Source organism: Aplidium turbinatum, chromosome 11, assembly GCF_918807975.1.
Source record: "Aplidium turbinatum chromosome 11, kaAplTurb1.1, whole genome shotgun sequence".
In the NCBI taxonomy this organism is placed as follows: Eukaryota; Metazoa; Chordata; class Ascidiacea; order Aplousobranchia; family Polyclinidae; genus Aplidium; species Aplidium turbinatum.
Window position 1 is genome coordinate 12,600,731 of NC_137482.1, and position 21,460 is coordinate 12,622,190.

Genomic DNA, 21,460 nt, shown 5'->3' on the forward strand with positions numbered 1-21,460 from the left:
GCTTCATATGAACGACGACGACGAGCCACTGCTGTGCTTCTTCTCAAGATGTTAACCCCAATCTAAGCTTGGCTGAAAACATCCCTATTTCTTCCTTTTATTATAACAAAATTGCAAATGTGATGATCATATTAATAAGGAGGAAGCGTAACCTGAAAAGTAAAAGAGGAATTTATCAAAACCTTCTTACACAAGGTGACCCAAAAAAATGCCACTCATCATCATAATCCATCGTCGGTTTGTTCCCCACTAGTGGGGGTGGCAGATTGTTTCCGCGCAGCAATTGTCTTAATCCCTTTTCTCCATTTCACCCTGTCCCTCATGAAAACATCAATAAAATGCACACTCTTTTTTGTATTTCATCCATATTTGGTACACATAAAGTTCATGCTTTGCCTGACATGTCTACCCAGTTTCAATGGTTTCTGACAAACCATATTCGTTTTAGTGCCGTTCAAGGATGTGCTCTAAATGTCCACCTTTGCGTTGCAAGCTCACCTGGATGCGGCGTGCAAAATTGTCAATTACTCTGGCACATTCCTCTCTAGAAATTGTCCTGATTTTGGCACTGATAGCTGTCTTCAGTTCAGGGATAGTCTGAGGATTGTCTTTGTAGACATTATCTTTGAGATAACCCCACAGATAAAAATCTGGGGGGATGAGGTCCGGCGAGTGTGAGACCCATTCAGGATCACACCTCCTACTGATGAGACGATCACCAAATCGTTCCCGCAGCCATTGCAATGAGTCGTTTGAAGTATGGGGAGTTGCTCCATCTTGTTGTAACCATTGTTCATCCCTCACAACACCTCTACGTTTACCCAAGGCTGTCCAAAACTTCCTAAGAACTCGTAGAAAACGCTCCGTATTGATTGTGACTGAATGTTGGTTTTTGTCTTCAAACCAAAATGGCCCAATTATTCCATGCTTGGAGATTGCAACCCAAGCTGTGCACTTGATGGAATAAAGTGGCCTTTGCAGACAGTCCTCTGGAAGTGTTGTTCCCCAGAAGATGTTGTTTTTTGAGTTCACATATCCAGACAATGGAAAGTGAGCCTCATCAGAGAACCAAACATCGTGCAGATAGTGTGGGTCCTCGTCGATCTTGTCACAGAACCATCGACACATCACTACACGCATCTCCTTATCCCTTTGAGTAAGTTTATGCTTAACCTGTATTCTATAGGGATACAATTGCAGATCCTGCACTAAGATCTTTCTAATTGACTCCTGAGGAATTGCGAGTTCTTGGCTGTGGCGCCGTATTGATTTGCTTGGACTGTGATCAACCGAATACCTGACAGCATCAATATTGATCTGGGATCGAGAACTCTTAGGCCGACCAGAATGGGTAGCTCTATTACTCTTGGCATTTAAGTTTAAGATTGTTCCATGGGCTCCGAACTTGTGGATCCAGGTGTACATGAGTTTTTTGTCCGAACAATCACGACATCAAAACTTTTTTTTGAATCGGGCTTGCACTGCCACCATCGATGTCGTCTCAAAATACGATTCTACACAAAAAGTCTTTTCTTCAACTGTCCAAGGCATTTCTAAAATACTTTATTTTTATTTTTACAGGCAATGATTCTTCTACATAAATCTGAAATATAAAAGCATTTGGTTAATCATTATTGATTTTATTGACATTTTTATGGGGGGCATTTTCTTTGGGTCACCCTGTATTTATCCGACATTGCAAATGGCTATATGAAAGTCTTTCCACATTGGCCTTGACGTTAAAAGAAAGTAGGCTACACAAGCTATAAATTTAAAGTTAAAAAAAATCACCTACCACTCTGCAAACGCGGCCTAAAAATTGTAATGTGCACAAAACAATTTTTTGAGCAGTGTAAAATTTTCTTAGAGGGTGCACTGCCCAGGGATAGTTTAAATTAAGCTCAACTACAATAAACTTACCGCTAACAGTTCATCAGTAAGATTTTTTTTCAAACAATGTTGACATGAAATGAGGGTCCATACCTACAATCAGCTGTCACTTCGGTAATTTCATCTTTGTTGTTATGATAAGGAGAAAGCTCGGAAACAGTGTTCTCACAAAAGCATACATAAAATTCCCTAAATCTATGTTCAAAGGTTTTCTAGATTGAAAAAAAACTAATTCTGCAAAAATCAAAATAACTAGGTGTAGTGTTGCAGCAATATCGATTAAAAGGCTACAAATTGTTTGTTTGTTTAAATGTGATGTTGGTGCTTGCTTACAACATCTAGGTTTTTTACACCACAGCTAGGAAATTCTAATGGCTAATAACTGTCAAATTTGTTGTTTGCAATCCTTCACATATTTCTACGGATTGGGTACCCCAGCACCAGCATGGTTCATTAACAAATTTTTCAGATTAAAAGCAATTCCCAACTTTTGCAGATGGTATTTTAGAAAATTTTGTTGAGCTGTAAATTCAAAACAATCTATGACAAAATGTCGAACCGTTGCTGGAAGGTTACAAGCAGGGATATCTAAAGAAGGGGATACGAAGGCTCAGAGCGATTGCCTTATTCTCAGGACACTAGAAGGGCGGTAGTTGGTACCGCATTAAACATGCGGTTCTTTTTGAAATTGTAGAAAGTTTTGTAGTGCAGCTGGTACACTCAGCTACACAAGACAGTTAGCAAGTGTTATGTAGAACATATTTAAAGAATACTTGTTTGAAAAGACAGTTTAAAGGTTTCCAGTTAGCTGTTTTTTTTTTTGACAAAACCTTTGCAGTTGGCTAGGTATAAAGCAAGTACACGGGTAGTTGAATTAACAAGTAATTATGAGCATTCATTGAATATCCATACCTGGTGATAATAGTGCAATGCAGGTTGCCATAACAAAGTTCATTAAATTACTATAGGTGCCAATTGTTATTTTACCATAAACAGAGATTATTTAAGATAAATAGAAGCCCTTCTATTGTCAGACGTAATAAAAGCCTTCGTATCCCCTTCTCTAGATATCCCTGTGGTTACAAGTTTTGCAAAGACCTGTTGAGTGGCAACCCATTTGAATAAAATCTTACGCTAGCGAAAATGTGTTTCTAACTCTGAAAACCGCAGGGAAAAAAGTAACCGTAAGAAAAAATTTACTGCGCGATGTAACGAAGAATGACTACACTTACCTAAATATGCAAATGAGACAGAAATTTGTGGGAAACAAATTTTCGCTTTCGGGACCGCTTCAAGGCACCAAAAGGGTCCCCAAGACAAGAACGTTGTGATCCACTATTATAAACCATCTAGCCATTTAAATTCTTGATTGGTTGCATTTTGGTACACATAATTTTTGGCTGGTAGTGGTACATAGTACCATGTAGCTTGCTTTTCTACATTTTGTTTATCATCACTTTAAAAAGCATTCAAGTGGCTTGGTTAACCTGCAACAAATGTCAGTTTTATTCCAACATTTAATGTATTTATGGATGCAATGTAGCTTATTGTACTGTAAGTATTTTAGGAAACTAGTAACCCATGTAATGTTTTAGGTTCTTGGTTTTTCTGTTATAGTTTTTAGTTTATTACCAACAGTTTCAAAAAATCAACATTGGTATCACGAATTTGAAATGCAAAAAGAAACATTGAATGATAATCACATGGCTGAAACTGAAGAAAAGTTTCCTATTCAATGTGCCACCCTGCACCCTTTATATGGTTCCCCAGCACGATTGTTTATTGCAGACATACTTCTTTTAAAGAAAGTTTTGGGAAGCAACAGTCTATTTATGTACAAATCTCATCCCATAAACTGTGTAGAGGTGTGTGGTATTGTTACATCGATGAAGAAAAAAGATGACTGCATTGTCTGCAATGTTGATGATGGTTCTGGAACGATTCAGTGCTATTGTTCATCATCAGTTTGTGATAATGAAAGATTGCCGACAGCTGATGAGCAAATTTATTCACGACTTTCTAAATCACTTAGCAAACGATTATGTAAAAGTAGCCAGAATCCCATTATGTTGGGAGATTTTGTAATTGTTAATGGTTGTTTGAAAATGGGTATATGGAGCAAATCTATTTATGTTAACAATTGCAAATGCAAAGTTGTAAGTCGCAGCAATGCAGATGATATCTGGTTGGAACTACTGCAAGATCAGATTGATTTATACAAACAAGTTTATGACAAAACTTTTTGTCTGGACGAAAAATTGCAAAAGGCATCAAAGTCTTTTCTTGTTTCTGAAGCCTACCGACAACTATGCAGTTCACTTGAACATATTATTAATGAATTTGTTTTGAAAGCTAAATCTACAAATGAATTTTTCGGATATGAACTATTAGAAATGTCTGAAGTCAAACAAGCAGTGTCAGAGTGTGCATATTTGTCAAGTAAGTCTGATTCTGGGCAGTGTCATTTGCTTGCCAGAAATGAATGGAGATTTGTATCATCCACTGCTATTGCTTCACTGTTACATAGGCATGTTGTAAAAGGCCATGTAATAAAAAAGAAATGTCTAAAACATGAAGCGGTCACTAATATGGATCAAATGGATTCACGTTATTTTATAACACTACAGTGTATACCGGCAAGAAAAGCAGTCAAAGAAGCTGTTGCACATATAATTAGTACTGGTCTATTACCAGATGCGTGCTCAGTGCTTCGTGTATTTAATGAAATAGAATTTAATTTTATTCGTAGCAGCAAACACGGATTGGCGATTGTTTCTGTTTTAATGAAAGAAGTAATGCAAGAATTCACTTAAAGCATACCCTTTTTATTTTGTCACTTTGATTGAATGCTGCATAACTTGCAAGGTGATTGATTTCCAAGGCTCAAATATATTCTGCTGTTTCATATCAATTCTTTAACATGTTAACTGGAATATGGGGTCTTACATTTGGATCGGAGCCTTAATAATATTAATTTTTTTGAATAGCTTATGTTAATATTTTTGATGTCATGTTTACCGGTACATTGTTATACCACAGACATACTGTTACGTCAATAAATTCAACCTACTTTTGTTTATATGAAAAAAGAAATATATGTTTAACATAAACAAACAAATAAAAATTCTTTTTCGTTTTTGTGTTCTTGTTAGGGTCTCATTAAATTGTCATCTAATGAATTTTGTGATCTCTGCCCTTTTTTCCTCAAAGTTGACCTGCCTGTTTTGTTGTACTACCAGTAGGGCTCTATCATTATCGCTTTTAGATGACAACTTTTAACCTTGATAAACCCATACTAGTTTTCTATGTTGCTTTGTGGCTATTGGGAGTTTTGTCAACAATGTAAAGTTAAGGTGACAAATGGTTTTGAAATTGCTTAGTCTACTGTTTTCTTCCAGTATCAGTATGTTGTGGATTAACCATAAGCAGACGAATCTTGTTGATGTTCATATTGTGTTGCAATATGTCTTGTCATTTTTAGGTAATTTATCTCATGGTTTGAGAGTTTTTTTAAGATTTTTATTTTGAAAGTTACCAATCCAGGTGATGATTAAAGATAAAGAGTCAAATTCACAGAAGTCATCTTTTTTTATATCTTGAAGACAATATTTTTGCTGACGATTCATAAATTCTGCTGTTTTAGTTTCTTGTTTGGTCATGAAATTTCAAACTATAAGTTTTGCAGAGCTTCATTTGTAATGAGATAATGTTTCAGTATATCAAGCTGTACTGAATAAATTACTTCAGTGAATCCCGGAAGTATTATCAGGTTTGCATGCCACTGACTTTGTAGTACCATACGTAACATCAACGATTTTAAACCTCTGCTTCACACATTGTACTTTCTTAGGCAGAAATATGTGATTTTTTGGACTGAATCTAAAATGTTGCTTTTCAGTTTGTTGAATAAATTGTTTACATTATATTTAATTGACCAATTTGTTATGCAATTTGTAATTGTGCCACTACTTACAGTTAGCAAAGAGTTGCTATATAATATATATACTGAGTTACTGGTATTGGTATTACAGTGTCATTTGTGTTGTTGAAACTATTTGCTTTGCAAAGCGCTGAGAGCAACCGGTATCTACAATGGATATACTGTAGAACTATAAAAATACACATTAGTAGAAATCCTATATCGTTTATAAGTGACATGTATTACAGACATGGACTATTTACATGCAAATCAAGTTAGTTAAACAGTAGATTTAAATTCAAAAGGTATATGATGGCATCGCAGCAGGAAAAGGAGAGCATGCAGTATGTTTGGTGAGTTCGATTGGTTTGCAGTGTTTGGTTTACACAGGAGCAAACTTCTGTACGTTAAAAATGCTTTGTTGCATTAGTGAAACACCGTTGAGAATGTATGTAATTCACTTGCAACATTCTCATGCTTTCAAGCCATTAAATATCTTTAAGTCATAATTTGTCTTGGTAATTATGCAAGATAACACCCAAATGTTCTCAGTTGCTGCTTTTGCAAGAGTTACAGCTTTAACATCAATGACCGATGCAATCGGTTTACAGATTTTGTGTTCATTTGCTTAAAGTAAACATTGATCCAAACCAGTTTGTAAAATTTTTATAGGTAAAGATTAGTCTAGTCGTTCAATCGTTCATGGTAAATGATATATTTTAGTAACTGCGAGTGTTGACTGAAACTTCAATGTCCTTGGTAAACCATTAGTTTCTGATGGTCATTTTTTACAAAGTTTGAAAATACTTTTCGTGAATGAATCAAATGTACGATTATTCATATATCGGTAGCTATGCCTTTTGGAATAATAGAAGTTTTTTTCTTTATTTGCAAGTAGGTTAAAATTTGTGCAATTGTCGCTTAAATTAAATTATAAAGCATATACATGTGCAGAAATTTGTCAGGCAGGACTAGGGTTGTAAAATACTGTATTTTTGGTTGTGCGTAAAATACAAATGTAAAATACAGTTATTACTATCTGAAGCCTTTACAAATTGTTTCACCTAACGGATCATCAGAAGGTCTTATTCAAATTATTTTGAATTCAAATTATATTCAATCTATTTGAATAAGACCTTCTGATGATCCGTTAGGTGAAACAATTTGTAAAGGCTTCAGATAGTAATAACTATATTTGATTTAATTCGCTCTGCTTTGCCTTTTTGCTTGGCATTGAGCACTTTTTGTAGTATTAATAGTTTTCATTGTTTTAATGTAAAATACATGTATTTTTCGTATTTTTTCTGTATTTTTCGTATTTTTCGAAACTCATGAGTACAGTGACTATGCCAATAAAAGCAGTCAATATTTTGGTCCATTTCACCTTTATTTCTCATAAGTCATACGTACGTTTTGTTTTGTTGAATGTAATGAAGCTTACCTTGGCGCGAAAATGATCGCTCCACTGCAGCCGACGTCGCCGGAATGCTCAGTATTCTTTTGGCAATCTTGTGCAGCGGCGTGTTGGCGAAATAGCAGTCCTACCAGCAAGTAGGAGAAACCTGCAGTCGCTGTCGAATTGCGATCGTCACTTGATTCGGGTCACCTGGCATATTCCGCCAAAGGCACTGAGCCGCGAAATTTCCTGTCTGCGTTTTGAATTGGGGAAAGGCTGAGACGGCAGCTTTCGCCTCTTCTTCAGAGAGCAGCTTCTCGCACTGATTGAAGATGCACTGCGTTCCATTCACTGTTTCTTCCATTGTGAGCCAGATTCCTCGAAAATACGGATCTAGGATATGCGCAGCGATGTGAACGTTGGTCTTTCCCAGGATGAACTCAAACCGCTTGTCAATGAGAGACAAGGCAACGTCTAACAGATCTGCTCGCTCAGATTGAACTTCTTCAAACGTCGAACGCAGATTGGCTCTTGTCACTGGAATCAAAGATAGGGCAGGTACGTCGCTTTCCAGATATCGTATCCACTTAGACACTGCCTGCACGATTTTGTTTGTCAATGCTAAATTGGACCAGAAGTCATCAGCTAGCAATTTTGTCTTCATTCTAGGTTCTCGTTTAGGTCGCGACAATGAGTTTGGGAACCACTGACCTACAAGGACCAAGAACTTCGCGTAGCGAGCGGATGCTCCCTGCCATTACGCTGTTGCCGGAGCATGACGCGAGCTTTTAATAAGTTTTAATTTAATACGAAAAATACATGTATTTTTCCGTCGATGTATGTTTCTTGTATTTTACACATGTGTATTTTACACAAAATGTACTTTTACAACCCTAGGCAGGACATTTACCTTTGTCATTTCGTTGACATTGACCCACAACTGTTAAATGTTGTTTCCACCCTTGTGTTATTTCTAAAACATAGAAGTAACTTCATTAATCTTTATTCGGCCTGATGATTTGAAGATAACTATTGAAATTTTACTGTTACATCTGCAACCTTTTCCTTTTCTAAGCAACTTTATAAAATTTATATACGTTATCTTTTTCAGGAAACCTCGTTACTTCAAATATAAAAATGACAAGGAGCACAGAAAGTTAAAACCCCATAAAGTCGGTCATTCCGAATACCACCCCCTGAAACCAATCACTGTTACAGAAGCCGTTTCTTTAAAAGTTGTGCATGGCGTTGGAAAAGCAAAGAATAGTGAAACCATCAGCAGCAAGTAAAAAATTGTTGTTAACGTGAAGCATGTTTACTGGCTCAGTTGATGATCTTTCATTCATTCACTTTACTTCTTACATTTTTTTAGGTCAAATTCAAACTCTGAAGTTGTGTCTTCTTCTGAATTTATCGACCCATTGTCTGCACTTGCAATATCGGACCCTCTATCAAGTGTGCAACCAAGTGAAGTTACAGTGAGGATATTACTTTTTTTATATGAAATGAAAAAAAATTGTTGAAAAAAATTAAGCTCCAAGATAAATAATTAAAGGGAGTGTGTCGACCTGACTGGTTGAATGTATAAGACGAAGTAACGAACTCTTATGGAGGGGTTTGTAAAGAAGACAAACTGATGTGGAGATATTTGAACCCATTCATATATTGCCCTAGCCACTGAACTGCAGTCCCGGTTGCAGTTGCTTTGTTTAATTTTATATTTTCTTTTTTTAAATATATAATGTTTTATTTTGTAATGTCTGGCAGGTTCTGTAACTTGTATACATCATGTAATCATAAGGCTTTTGCCGGCGTAAAGGCAGCTTTTGTAGTTCTTATTAAATGAATCACCCGTATTTTGTACACTGTTTGTTTTTCGAGTGATGTAAATTTTTTCTCTGATGAAATGCCACCTGTAAAAACTATATCAATGAACGCTTCAATAGTTTTAATCTGGAATTATACAATTATACATAATGCTCGATTTGCCCCTCAGAGTACTGGTCATGCAATGAAAAAAGTTATGACTTTGCATATTCAACAAAAATACTACCATTTCACACAGAAAGAAAAAAGTGATTCCCCATCCAAAAAGTTCACTGGCGATGATGATTTTCTACCGTGGTCAGAAAGAGACTTTGTGAAAGTAAGTTAGATTTTGGATGCGGTTAAGTGCCAAACTGTACGCCTGGTACACCAGCCATTAAAATCGTAATGATTACACACGAAAGGTTTCAAATAGTTTCTTTACTTTGTTTTTGCAACAAGCAATGTTGTAGTCATTCGAACAATTAAAGTTGCTGTTTCAAATCGGCGCGCTATTATTTTGCTAAAATATTTTCATTTTCTGTTTTTACCTCTTGCAGGCCACGTTTGCTGAGAGTGAAGCCAGAGAAGGTTGGTGGATTTTTTGAGGGTTGTTAAAGAAGAGGGTGTAACATTTTATACAATCGCTACCAAGTTAATGTGAATTGTGAAAGTTATACCGTATCTGGTTATACACAGTGAGGTTACGCATTTGTATTTATTTAGCATGATAAAATGTTTTCTTTATTTGCGTAGTGCCCAAGCGATACCAACCTGGAATATCTGTATCAGAAAAGCTGAAAGATCGCTTAGAAGAACTTGATGATTTTGAAGAGGTTTATTTTAGTTTTTTATATTTTTTGTTACTGCACATGTTTTAAGCTGCAGTCAATTAAGAGTACTGCATACCAATGTAAAATGTTTATGCTTTTTGGAAAAAAAAACTTGCTATAGATTTAGTCTAGGTAAGGCATCCAATCAATGCATAGTTAAGTTTAAGTCAATGTAAATGCTTACTTTGAAATGAAATAGAACAGATACGATGTAAATTGTAAAAGCATACAATATATTGTAGTGTTGTATTAGAATACATGTTAACGGAAGCTCCATAATAAAATTAAATCAAAACTTTAAAGCAATTTCGTTTTTCAACTTAAAATGACCCCATGAAGACCCACTTACTACGTATTGGATTTTTGCAAGGTTAACTTCTGGTCTCGAAGCAATAGACTACTGAGTATTTACAACTGCTTAGACCCTCCAACCAGACCACTCATCTCTAACCATATCTGTGCAGTTGTTTTGTTAAACCTGATGATAATAATCGTTATTTGATTGCTACCTGTTGTTTAAAGGATAAGCAAAACCGCTTGCAATAAATGTTTTACGTGTAGAGAAAAACACTTTTCCATTTGAACTTTATTTGTCAAAAGATATGCTCTGAAACAGAGTACATCAAACCTGTTATCACTAAAGGCTTCTGATTCGCCCTAAACACACTGTTAAAAATAACAAATTAGTGTTGTGGTGCAGTTGTTTTGCTTTTTATATGTTACTCATCAATGTTATGCAATCATCAATCATCATGTGTATGTGGACACTGGACATTGTACAATGTACATGTACAGTACATGATTTTAACTGACAGAAATAATGCGAAAAAAAATTTAGGGTGGATTTATGGAAATGCAAAACCTGACGCAGAAGGAATTCATTTATCGCATTGAAAAGTTGGATAAGACTTTAACTCAAGCGTGGGATGCCAATCAAAAAGTGAAGGCATTGAAAATTGCCATTCAGGTAAAGTTCTATTTGTTTAATCATGATCTAAAAGGCGACCATTTCTTATTTCCTGTGCAAGTGTGCATGCTTTCATTCAGCAGGAAACAGTTTCATAAATTCTTCAAATTTGTTTGCAGTGTTCAAAACTGTTGGGAAGCGTGTCAGTTTTGTCCTTTTACCCGAGCAAGTTCGTTTTAATTGCTAAACTTCTCAACACATTCGGTAAGAATATTATTAACAGTGTAGCGACTATTGTTTGCCGACATAATGGAGCGTTCAGGTTACCACATTGACACTTTCACAGACTTAGTTTGAAGCAGCACTTTTTCAGCGTTGTGATTTTAATATGCGTGTGAACTGTGTGTAGTTTGTCCGATGTCCATATCCTACATAAAGTAGTCAAAGATTTTTCTTTCCCACTTTTATTCTAATCACAAGACGTCTTGCTATATCTACCCACTGTCTGCTGTACTAAATTTTTACAACAGTTTCTCATGCTAAATGTTAACATTGCTCACATTTTTGCGTCAGGTTCTTTGGTGTTCAAGAGAATTTTATCGATGTGCAACGGCATGAGTGAAGGTCAGTAGCATCTCATTTGTGTGATTTATTACGAAGTACTCTGATCGAGATTTTTTCCTTTTAAAGAATCTTTTTCGAAATGGGTTTTTGTAGTTTTCCTTAGATTATCTTGTATGGTATACATAAGAGATAGCAGTTGATGTAGAGATTGCTGAGAAATATTTTTACCACAAAAATACATTATTTTTACTTCACGCATCATAAATTTTTGTTCGACTCAGGCAACGTTGATGCACAGAAGGTTCCAGAAAATGCGAGAGAGGTTTGCGTCAACTGGATGCTAAAGATTGCATCCATTCGTGAACTGCTTCCACGTATCTGCATCGAAGCTGCCACGTTGCACTGCAACGAGTTCTTGAAAACCGGGTAGATTTTGTTTGAGTTTTCACTGCATCCAGCGAGCAGAAATGTACCTTTTGATTGATTTTCTCACAAATTTCGAATCGTTGATTGGTGGTACAGAGCTTGAAAATTGCGGGTAGATTGTTGCATATCTCTAGTGGCTATAGGACAACACCTGTTGGATAACGAAGAATGTGCATTGAACTTTAGACTAGAAATGCTTTCAATTCTTGCTGAAGACCGTTCCTCGTTCCACCGCGCAGCACTGTAAGCAATTTTTGTAAAGACTCTCAATCCAATCTTATGCCGCCAAAAAGAATTCGTTCATGCTTTAAAACTTCTTCGTTAGTTTTGTATTATTCTGATTAGCCAAACATTTCGTTTTTCTTCTACTATAAATTCTTCACCACTTTTAGGCTTATTTATTCTGACGATAGCTCCTGAAGAGCGTCAGACGAAAACCAATTGCTTTGTGCTGCCATGAGCAACATTCTACTCGCAATTTTCAATTGTTGAATCAATGCAGAAGGTTCAAGTTTGCTAGCTCGATATTGATCATAACGTAACAACGCAAGGTAACTATAAAGGACTTGGTTTCTGCTTTTTACTCTGCGGCTTTACACACTCCTACTGCGTAGTGAACACAACGGAAATTCCTAACGTTTAGTTTTTCTAACATGCATGAACGCCAAAATAATATGAGATTGTAGATTTTATATCCACTATGACTGTATCTTTGTCGCCATACCTCGATAGTGAAGCATTCACCTAACAGAATATTTTTGTTCAGCGAGAGCAAAAGCGTCTTGGTTCGGCTCACTAACGTTGCTCGTGGCATTGGAGACCCTCTTGTCGCTGTGTACGTTCGTACTTACTTGTGCCGGGTGAGGTTTCTTATTTACTCTTTCGTATGAATCCCCAATCGGCCACCCCCACTAGTGGGGAACAAACCGACGATGGATTCTGATGATGATGTATGACACTGTGACGTCATATTGGTGCAAGCCACCTAGAAATGTTGGTTCGACATTGTCTTCGTAGCTTTGATGTGGTTGTGTGACTTCGTGCGAAATTATGTTTAGGTCGGTCAACTCTACTTGCCCGAGTTCAAAGGTCATCTTCGATCAAACCTGTACGATTTCATTGCAACCTACAAGCAGGTAACACACTGGTTGAAAACAAGCCATGTGCAAACCGGCTTTGTACAAGTTTTTGTCGATTGAATGCAAGGCGATATTACAACATTTACAAGAATAGTGTTTTTAAACATACCAGGTAGAAAGGTCCGTGCGTAGACGTTGAATCAATGTTACAAGGACTGGTTTTGCCAGCTGGGATATAAATTTACTTGGTAACATCGATTTTGCGTCACACATTTCGCCTTTCGTCCAAAGCAAGAGCTCGAAAATAATGCACAACCCAGACTGCAAACCAACCGTTTTTTACATTGATTCAACGTCTGCAGGCGATTGATTTGCTGTCTGGGAAGTGACCAGTTGTAACAAGATACCACGCTTCTTACATTGGAAGCAAGGTCATTTCAACGTTTGTTTGCAGATCCACACTGCTCCCGTTCAAAATGTCATGGCTGCTCAAAAGATTGACATGGCAACTTACTTGAGCTCCTACACTCCAGCCCTGGAGTGGATTCTGTCTTGCTTAGCTCATAACGCTCACGAAGTAAGTCTTTTGTATTCATCGTTTCTCTGTGGTTACTATCTAATGTTACTACGTGTTGTGGAAATTGGCTTGGTTGTCTAAATCCACCATAGGCTGTTCGAGTGTGCGCATACTTACAATAGTCCTGGTGCGACTTAGAAAACAAATTTTGTCCAAAAAGTTTTCAGATTTGAATTAAAATTTTGGAAACTACAAACTGAGCTAAAAGTCAATAAAATAGAACTTTCCTTATACCAATTCAGGGGGTCTGCTACTATTCGGTGAGTGCGATTCGGTGAGTCCGATTCGGTGAGTTCCTAACCTCTAACCCTAACCCAAACCCTAAAACGGCAATGATAATTAGGCTACGGTACCCAATAATTTAAAAAAAAAATTAAAAAAATCCCCCTTTAAGAGATCGGACTCACCGAAACGGGCCATTCCGCAATTTAAGTCAGTTGCCGTATTTTATTTGATTGCCACTGTCTACAGTTATATGTTATTTTATATTGTTATTTCTGTAAGCCTTGGTGCCCAAAGGTAGCCGTAGAATTCAAGGTACCGTAATCATTTTTGTTTTATTTCTTCAAAGGCAACCTTGGCTGAGGTTATGGATAAATGCGAGAAAGGCGTGAGCAGTCTTCTGCTCTTCAATTGCTGCATTTCTTCGTTCCGAGCCGATTTCATTGCATCCCACGTTCTTGCATTATCTTTGATCATCAGCGAATCCAAAGATGACCTGTTTCCAAAGGTGACTTGTCTTCAAAGCTCTCACAAATTAACCAAATCAACGTTGGAATGACTTCGTCACAAAAAACGCTCTTCATTATCGGCTGAGTGGAGAGAGCATTTGACCGACGTTCGAAAGGAGTTGGGTTTGACGCTTACCAAGAGCACGTGACTATCTATTAAGTCACGTAATCGCATGCTTTAAAGTCAACATAAAAGTTGGCTTCTTTTTCTTTCCATCTACGACCTACGTTATTTAAAATTTTTACCATCAGCCACAAACGTAGCCTCGATTAAAGAATTATCACAACATCAGCGTCATTTATTTTTCAGTACGTTGTTTACCGATCGCTTGGAACGAAAGTTGTCAAAGTTAAACCACCCGAGGGTGATAGACTCACTCTGCTGAACGTGGTTTGGAAAGTGTTGGTTAAAATACGCAACCCTCAGGTATGTTAATGAAGTAGTTAAATGAAAGTTTATTATGTTCCCAACTTACCCTATATTGTATCCACCACAGTAACATTATAATTAACATTATATCTACGTTTGTCTTTCCGCGTGTAAAATTTATTCACTTTGTTTCAGCATTACATCTCATGTGTTGAAGTTTGGGTTGAATACGTGGCGATGAACTTTACGGTAAGTTGGTGGCTTTCATCAACCTGATTTGCACGTGAATGTGAAATGCACACAGCCTATCGAACAACTCTTTACCTCTCAATTCGCATTCTCCATATATTAACGTAAAGTGAACGTAATTTATTATTTTAGAAAAAAGAAGTTAATACCGTTCTTAATGACGTCATCAAGCACATGATACCTGACAGAGCGTACGAGAAACACTACGGAGAGGTGAGAAGGTTCTGGTTTTAATGAAAATGAATAAAAACATTAATTAATTTTTGACCAAGAATTGCATTTTGATTTTTGAATTAATTGCTCAACGTTCAGTGTCAAGAAGCAACATTTTAATTTGATAAATACAAAGTAACGAATTCTATTGTTCCAAGCAACTATCGAACCTCCGCTTTATTGTTGATCACCCCTGCTTTGTTTTTGATTTCAAAGTCACTTTATTTGACGTAACCGTATTTGCTTTTCATCAGAAATGCCTGAAGAAGAAGATCAGAAATGCCAAAACTTTCTGAGAAAGTCTTATAAATTTATCCGTGCTTGAGATGATTTTACTATATTCGCTTTGTCGAAGGACAATTGCCACTTATGATGCTTAAATTCTTTTCCTTAAAATGATCATTGATCGAATGGTTTCAACGCTCACTTATGATTTTGTTTTCTTGTAGCTTCACACGGTCGTTGTAAAGGTGCTGGATCACATGACCAACTTCACAGACGTCTTTTCAATGGTAAGCGTGTGCACTGGCAACGATAGGATTTGTATGTCTTCGCTACTGTAATTGGTTATTTACATCGCGTTGCAAATTTCAGGAAAAGTTTCTGCCTTTCGTCGATTTGTTTCAAAAGGAAGACAGAAAAATTGAAGTTTGCAAGTTGATCGCGGAATCCTTCATTAAAAGGTAAAGGGCGGCGTGCGTTGTGATGAAGCTGCATTTGTTAGAATCGATGTTTCGATATTTTACTTCACAAGTCTCTATGTATGTGCCTAGGGACATCAAGGACACATCGGATGCGGTGACCATAAATGGATTGATGTACATTTGCAAGACCATGCACGACACCATCAAGTAAGAATCGTCTACATTTAACTTCAACATTTTGTTCACTGAGCTATCATGCATAATCTTTTTGCTTTGTTTTCAATGCAGTCTACTGTCTCTGTTGTCTTGCTTGGAGCTTTCTGGATATCTACTGGCACAAACACATACTGATAGCCACACTCGAAATAAAATTAGAAAATTACAACAGTTTATTAATTGAACTTGAAGCTGTGATACAGCACAATGCCAGCATGTATCGTAATTAATTAATCAATCACTTTTTTAATCTTTGATGTCAATCCCGATGTGTGCATGTATTGTTTTCGGTAAATAGTGATGTTGATATCAAATTTTCTTTTAAAACAAATTAAACATGGAATTATTTGCATGTTTTCACTCTTATGCATTACCGTCGTACGGTTTGCATTACCGTCTTACGGTTTGCATTACCGTCTTACGGTTTGCATTACCGTCTTACGGTTTGCATTACCGTCTTACGGTTTGCATTACCGTCTTACGGTTTGCATTACCGTCGTAACGTGTGATTATCGTGTTTTGTTATGACAGTTATTGTAATCCATTTAGTTTTTTTTTTCGATTTCAGTGCTTTGAGCTTAGACGATGACAGAAAATCTGTGAGTTCTCTCATTCGCGGTGTGATTTTGAAGGTACGCACATAGTAAGAACGTATGGCGTTGATGTTGGGAATATACACGACACGTGTGCAACGTGTGTTGTTTCATTACCTCAGGTTTCTTTTGGAAAAGATTTCGAGCAGCAGTTGAGTTTCTACGTGGAATGCAGAGCTTCTTTTCGTGGTCTTGACGCTGTATTGGTTTCTTTGGTGCATGCGGTGAACAAGCTCTCGGCCATGGTCACCTCCATCGTGAAAGGAAATCACACAAGAAAGACGGCAGCGTTTGTGCGGGTATGTGTCGTCGAGCACACTTTGCGTTTTGTTTTTTTATGACGTCGTTAATGCGATGTATTTTTGACGTTTAGGCTTGCACAGCGTACGCTTTTATTACCATACCATCGCTTGAGGACATCCAGGCAAGAATGTCGCTCTATTTGGAGTCTGGTCAAGTCGCCCTCATAAGCCAGTGTGTGACACAAGGTAATATAATTTGTCACTTGCACGTTCCATTCAAGCTTTTTTTTTAAATTGGCAAGAACTAAACAGTTTGGTTGTTTAATGTGTAACAGGAGTTTGCTAAACAGGTTTATATCTTTGAAACTATGAAAAACCCGTTTGCTTATGATCATGTGTGTTTTGTCGTCCATGCTGCTTAAAATGTATTCTGTTCAGCCGATGCTATGTACAAGTCGGCGGTTAGCATGGTTTACGAGCTAGCATCGATTCCGGATACCAAGAAGACATCCCCGCAACAGTTTTTTACTAACTTTGTTGTGAATTTTCTTTCAAGCTTGCTAACAGTCCCGGTGAGTGGTTGGTTGATGATCTTAAAGTTTCAAAATCGAATAGCCGCCCCGTATCTTTGTGCATCAAAGCTAACAGTTTTAAAAAGTTACCGGTATCCCCTTTCTTTGGCAGCTTAAAACTGCCATATTACAAATACGCATAGATGGTTCAGGTACGAAACTATGTTTAACCCATTAAAAGCCGCCACAAGTTCCCATTGCTCTTTTTAGGAAATATTTCAGCCACAAAGTTGTATTGCCATAACTTTTGAATTAGTTTAAAAAATTTGACGATTTTTGCTTTTTTGATGCATTTTTTTGTTTGCCTTTTAAAAGGACACCGGCCACATAGTCAAATGTAAATCTCGCGATGCCTTAACATAAGAAGGTGTTTGTTTCGGTAGAAATTTGTCAGATCTTTCTTGAAGGACGTTTCAAAGTTATTGTATGAACATATTATATTCACAATAACCATCGGCGTAGCTAGTGGGAGGGTGCCCCCCATTAGGCAGTCCCCCCCCCGGTAGGAAGCTGGTAGCGGCAGAATATTTTTAAACCTAAACGAAAAAGCATAGTAAAAATATTTTTTGAAAAGGATTTGGCTCGAATTCTATTTGCTGGTTCCTACTTCACGCGTTCAGGGGTGCAAAATCATGGTCCGCCGCGGGCGGCACAAACCATAGCGATACCCCACTGACAGTCGTCAGCTCCAGCTCGTGACCGAGCATTGGTTTCGTCATCAAATCGAATTTGGCTTTGTATGGTGATGTCATATATGGCTTTGGAGGCCAATCTGTGATGGAAAAGACGTAGGCAAAAGTCACATTGTATGGGGGGGTATGGATTGTATGGAGGGAGGGACGTGGTAGTTTTAGCTTTTCTAGTGTTCGTTTTTCTTGGGCTTTTTGTATCTTTTTTTTTTAAATTTCCGTGCCTTCCTTAGATCTTTTTCTCCAGAGTAATCTGTCACTAGCAAGGTTTTCCCATGAATCCAGATCAATGTTTGCATGGTTGAGGGAGACTTTCAGCAGATCTTTGTATCTCATTTTTGGTCTTCTGGGGAAGGTTTCCTGTCTCTAGTTGTCCCTCCTCGTTGTCCCTCTCATGACATGTCCTGTCCAGCGAAGACAGTGTTGCAATATGGTGGCTTCTGAACTGGGCAACCTAGCGCGATCAAGGAGTGCATCTTTGGTGAGACAATCGTCCCAACGAGTGCCTAGCATTTGACCCAGTTTCTTTCCTCTGCTGAAAATTTTCAAGACGTTTGATGTCACGGCGGTAGGAATGTCCAGGTTTCACAAGCATAGAGAAGAGTGGATAGAACGACTGCCCGGAGGACCATAATTTTGTGCGGATAGATATAGCATGGTTGTTGAAAACACGATGGTTAAGTCTTCCATAGGCGCAATGTGCTGCTTTTACACGATGTTCATATATTCTTTGACAGTGTTACAAACAAGCAAAAAAATGTGGCCATGTGGCCGGTGTCCTTTTAAAAGGCAACAATAAATATAAAGCAAAATAAACAAATAAAAGAAGCAAAACCTTACACAAATTAGAGTGTAGTAGGAAGCACAATATTATAGAGTGTCAAACTATGAAGAGACATAATTCATATCTATTACCAATAGGCAATAAAACATGCATGTTCCTCCTCACTTTACTTCATCCGGCTCTTCTCATTTTTCAACAATTTTCAAACTTTCACAAAATTCAGAAAAAGTACGTTGTTTGCAAATATTTATCAACACCTTCCAAAACAGACCCTAAACAACTACTAGCAAGTCCAAAATGATTCAATCAAAATAAGATGATGCAATACTGATGCATTCAAAACGATGTCCTTTTAAAAGGACACCGGCCGTAAATGGGTTAAGAACATGGACATTGAAACTTTTGTTGGCTACTGTCTTAACTTTACATGCTTCTTTTGTTGACTTTTGTGTTTGTGGGCATCGCCAATAATAAAACTTTGGATTTGCAGGACAACACAGAGCAAGGTGTTCTGGTGCTTCTGCGAGGTTTGCTCAATGTTATATCTCAGTCAAGCAGCGTCATCAACGCGGATGTGAAGTGCACGATTTACATCAAAGTTCTGTCTCTTCTGACCGCCTATAGCCAAGACCAATATATTTATCGTGTGGAGAAAGGTTTTCTTTTTTCTTATATTGTTCGTTTATTTGACGAAAGTGCGTAAAATTGTCACAAAAAATTAAATTGGTTGTGGTCTACATTGATCGCCTTGTCACCACACAACTCTATTCAAGTTAGCAGAACATACGAAACACTTGACGTTGTTGTCTTAACTACACTCTATACTATACTATCTTCGGTTGAGTTCAGCAGTATTTAAGTACAACATGGCCACATGGTTAAATGTTTCTTACACAACTTGCAACGAGAATAATTTTGTAAAACACTTTTTCAACCACAAAGTCTAATGCATCTTTTCATCTCCGGCACTGGATTGTCAAGGTAATAATGTAATTCAAAATCATATGACGCCCTCTGGGGTAGGTAGTGATGATGATGTTCGCCCTTCGTTTCCGAAGATGGCCAATGAGACTGAGGTCAAACTTTTTTAGTGTAGTGTTTTAGTGGGGTAGGTAGTGAGATCATATTGCCGTGGTTGGCGAACAACGTCACATTGGCGCCATAGAGAGGATGAAGCTCAAGAAATGAGAGTTGTGTGGTATTTGCACGCCGCCAACACAGTGGGCCTTTCTGCCTACCTCCTCCCAAAGAAGTCATACGATATTTGGACAACCTCTTACTCCTATCCACTCGTGACATGGAGGTCTCGCCGCACCTTTCAACTTGTATTTCAGTTCAAACTTTATCTATTGAATATAACTCAACATTGCGGCACCGTAGTTTAGTAAAAGTTTTCTCGCTGTTAACTCGTCATACTACCCTGTGACATGCTGCACTCACTGGACAATCTTATGTTTGCAGTGGATTCGAATGAAACGATGTACAGCAGCGACGCCAAGTTCCTAGCTGAAATCAGCGCCATCAGTACCACAGTGCTGGACGAGATACTCGGCTACTTGGTAGCAGTTCGTCAACATGTGAGCACACTGTGTTGTTTCGGCTACCTACCTTGAGTTTGTTATGACGCCACCTCATGTTAACATTTTGCTGTCCAATTTTTGAGACGTGATTGGTATCTCGAATATGTATTAATCCTAACTTGTTGCCATATGTTTTCTAAATGAGAATCTTTTTAACAGAACGATACCATTTGCTCAAGAAACTGATTAATAATTGCGCAAGTTCTTTAAATACATTACTTGTCTGCTCAACGGGCGTCACACCGCACAAATAAGGACGTTTAGACGAAATTGAGGATTGAGGAACTCTTTTTTATTGTTTGACCTCTTCCAGCTACGGGTTCAACAGCAAGCCTATATTATGACACCACAGCCACTAATCAAACGACGTTCTATCTTAATAGGAACAGAAACAACAAAGTGCATGTGCGTTTCATTTATTTGAGACAATCGTCGCACACGGAGATTTACGCGACCAAAGCATGCAACACCTCGCCATCACAGTGTGGGATCTTTCCAATGAGCATGGAACTATCGAAACAAAACCTATGGTGTGTATCAACTTTTTTGTCAATTCAATGCTTCGCACACACAAGAGTAAATATGACTACATTTTTTGAAATGGATCTTACCACTTTGCGTACATACAAGCTTAATTGTAGTTCATGCAGGCATGGCACAATAACTCCGCGCCGAAGTGTAGCTGCACATTGCATGAAGGATTGCCGTATTAAAAACTTTGGCTTATCTTTCCATCCAGAATTGTTTTGCTTTTACTTAACGTTTGTAGACTAGCCAAGTAGCCACCATTACAATTGCATAGATGCACCAGTGCGTGGTGTAACAATAAAAAACATTCATACTTGAAACCGTAATTTAATTTAGGTGCGAATGTTGGAATACCTGAAGAAGAATGAGCAATTCGCAAAATTTTCCAACACGTTGCAGCTCCACTCGAGGGCGTGATGCCACGTGATTATCATTCAGCATTCTTCCATGTCGTGTTGATTCAGTTATTACTACTATTTTCAATTTTTCATATTAGCCATAAGCTATACTGTATAGTGTATAGTGTATATGATTGCGTTGCGCTATTAATTTTATTTTATGAATTATTTCCCGAATACCCTACCAATATTGAGATTGCCGTGTCTAATTTAGCAATTTTCCAGCCTGAATCGTTTGTAACCATAGGTTTGGT

The 21,460-nt window shown here is 37.6% G+C and overlaps 2 protein-coding genes across 2 annotated transcripts; both read left to right on the forward strand.

Annotated features, from left to right (window-relative positions):
• Nucleotides 1-3,512: 3,512 nt before the first annotated feature.
• LOC145780062 (CST complex subunit STN1-like) lies at nt 3,513-6,040 on the forward strand. Its single transcript, XM_082591774.1, has one exon. The coding sequence runs from the start codon at nt 3,564-3,566 to the stop codon at nt 4,701-4,703; it is 1,140 nt and encodes a 379-aa protein (XP_082447900.1). The 5' UTR covers nt 3,513-3,563; the 3' UTR covers nt 4,704-6,040.
• A 15-nt stretch (nt 6,041-6,055) lies between these two features.
• LOC145780063 (VPS35 endosomal protein-sorting factor-like) lies at nt 6,056-21,285 on the forward strand. The gene is made up of 28 exons (XM_082591775.1): nt 6,056-6,162; nt 8,317-8,490; nt 8,578-8,683; nt 9,271-9,351; nt 9,572-9,602; nt 9,768-9,847; nt 10,683-10,811; nt 10,931-11,015; nt 11,325-11,375; nt 11,597-11,741; nt 12,508-12,601; nt 12,800-12,877; nt 13,275-13,397; nt 13,969-14,127; nt 14,439-14,555; nt 14,694-14,747; nt 14,880-14,960; nt 15,410-15,472; nt 15,555-15,643; nt 15,734-15,811; nt 16,389-16,452; nt 16,536-16,712; nt 16,787-16,901; nt 17,094-17,227; nt 19,191-19,356; nt 20,162-20,277; nt 20,664-20,810; nt 21,145-21,285. Exons 1-28 carry the CDS (start codon nt 6,119-6,121, stop codon nt 21,223-21,225), a joined length of 2,862 nt encoding a protein of 953 aa, XP_082447901.1. The 5' UTR covers nt 6,056-6,118; the 3' UTR covers nt 21,226-21,285.
• The last annotated feature ends 175 nt before the right edge of the window (nt 21,286-21,460 follow it).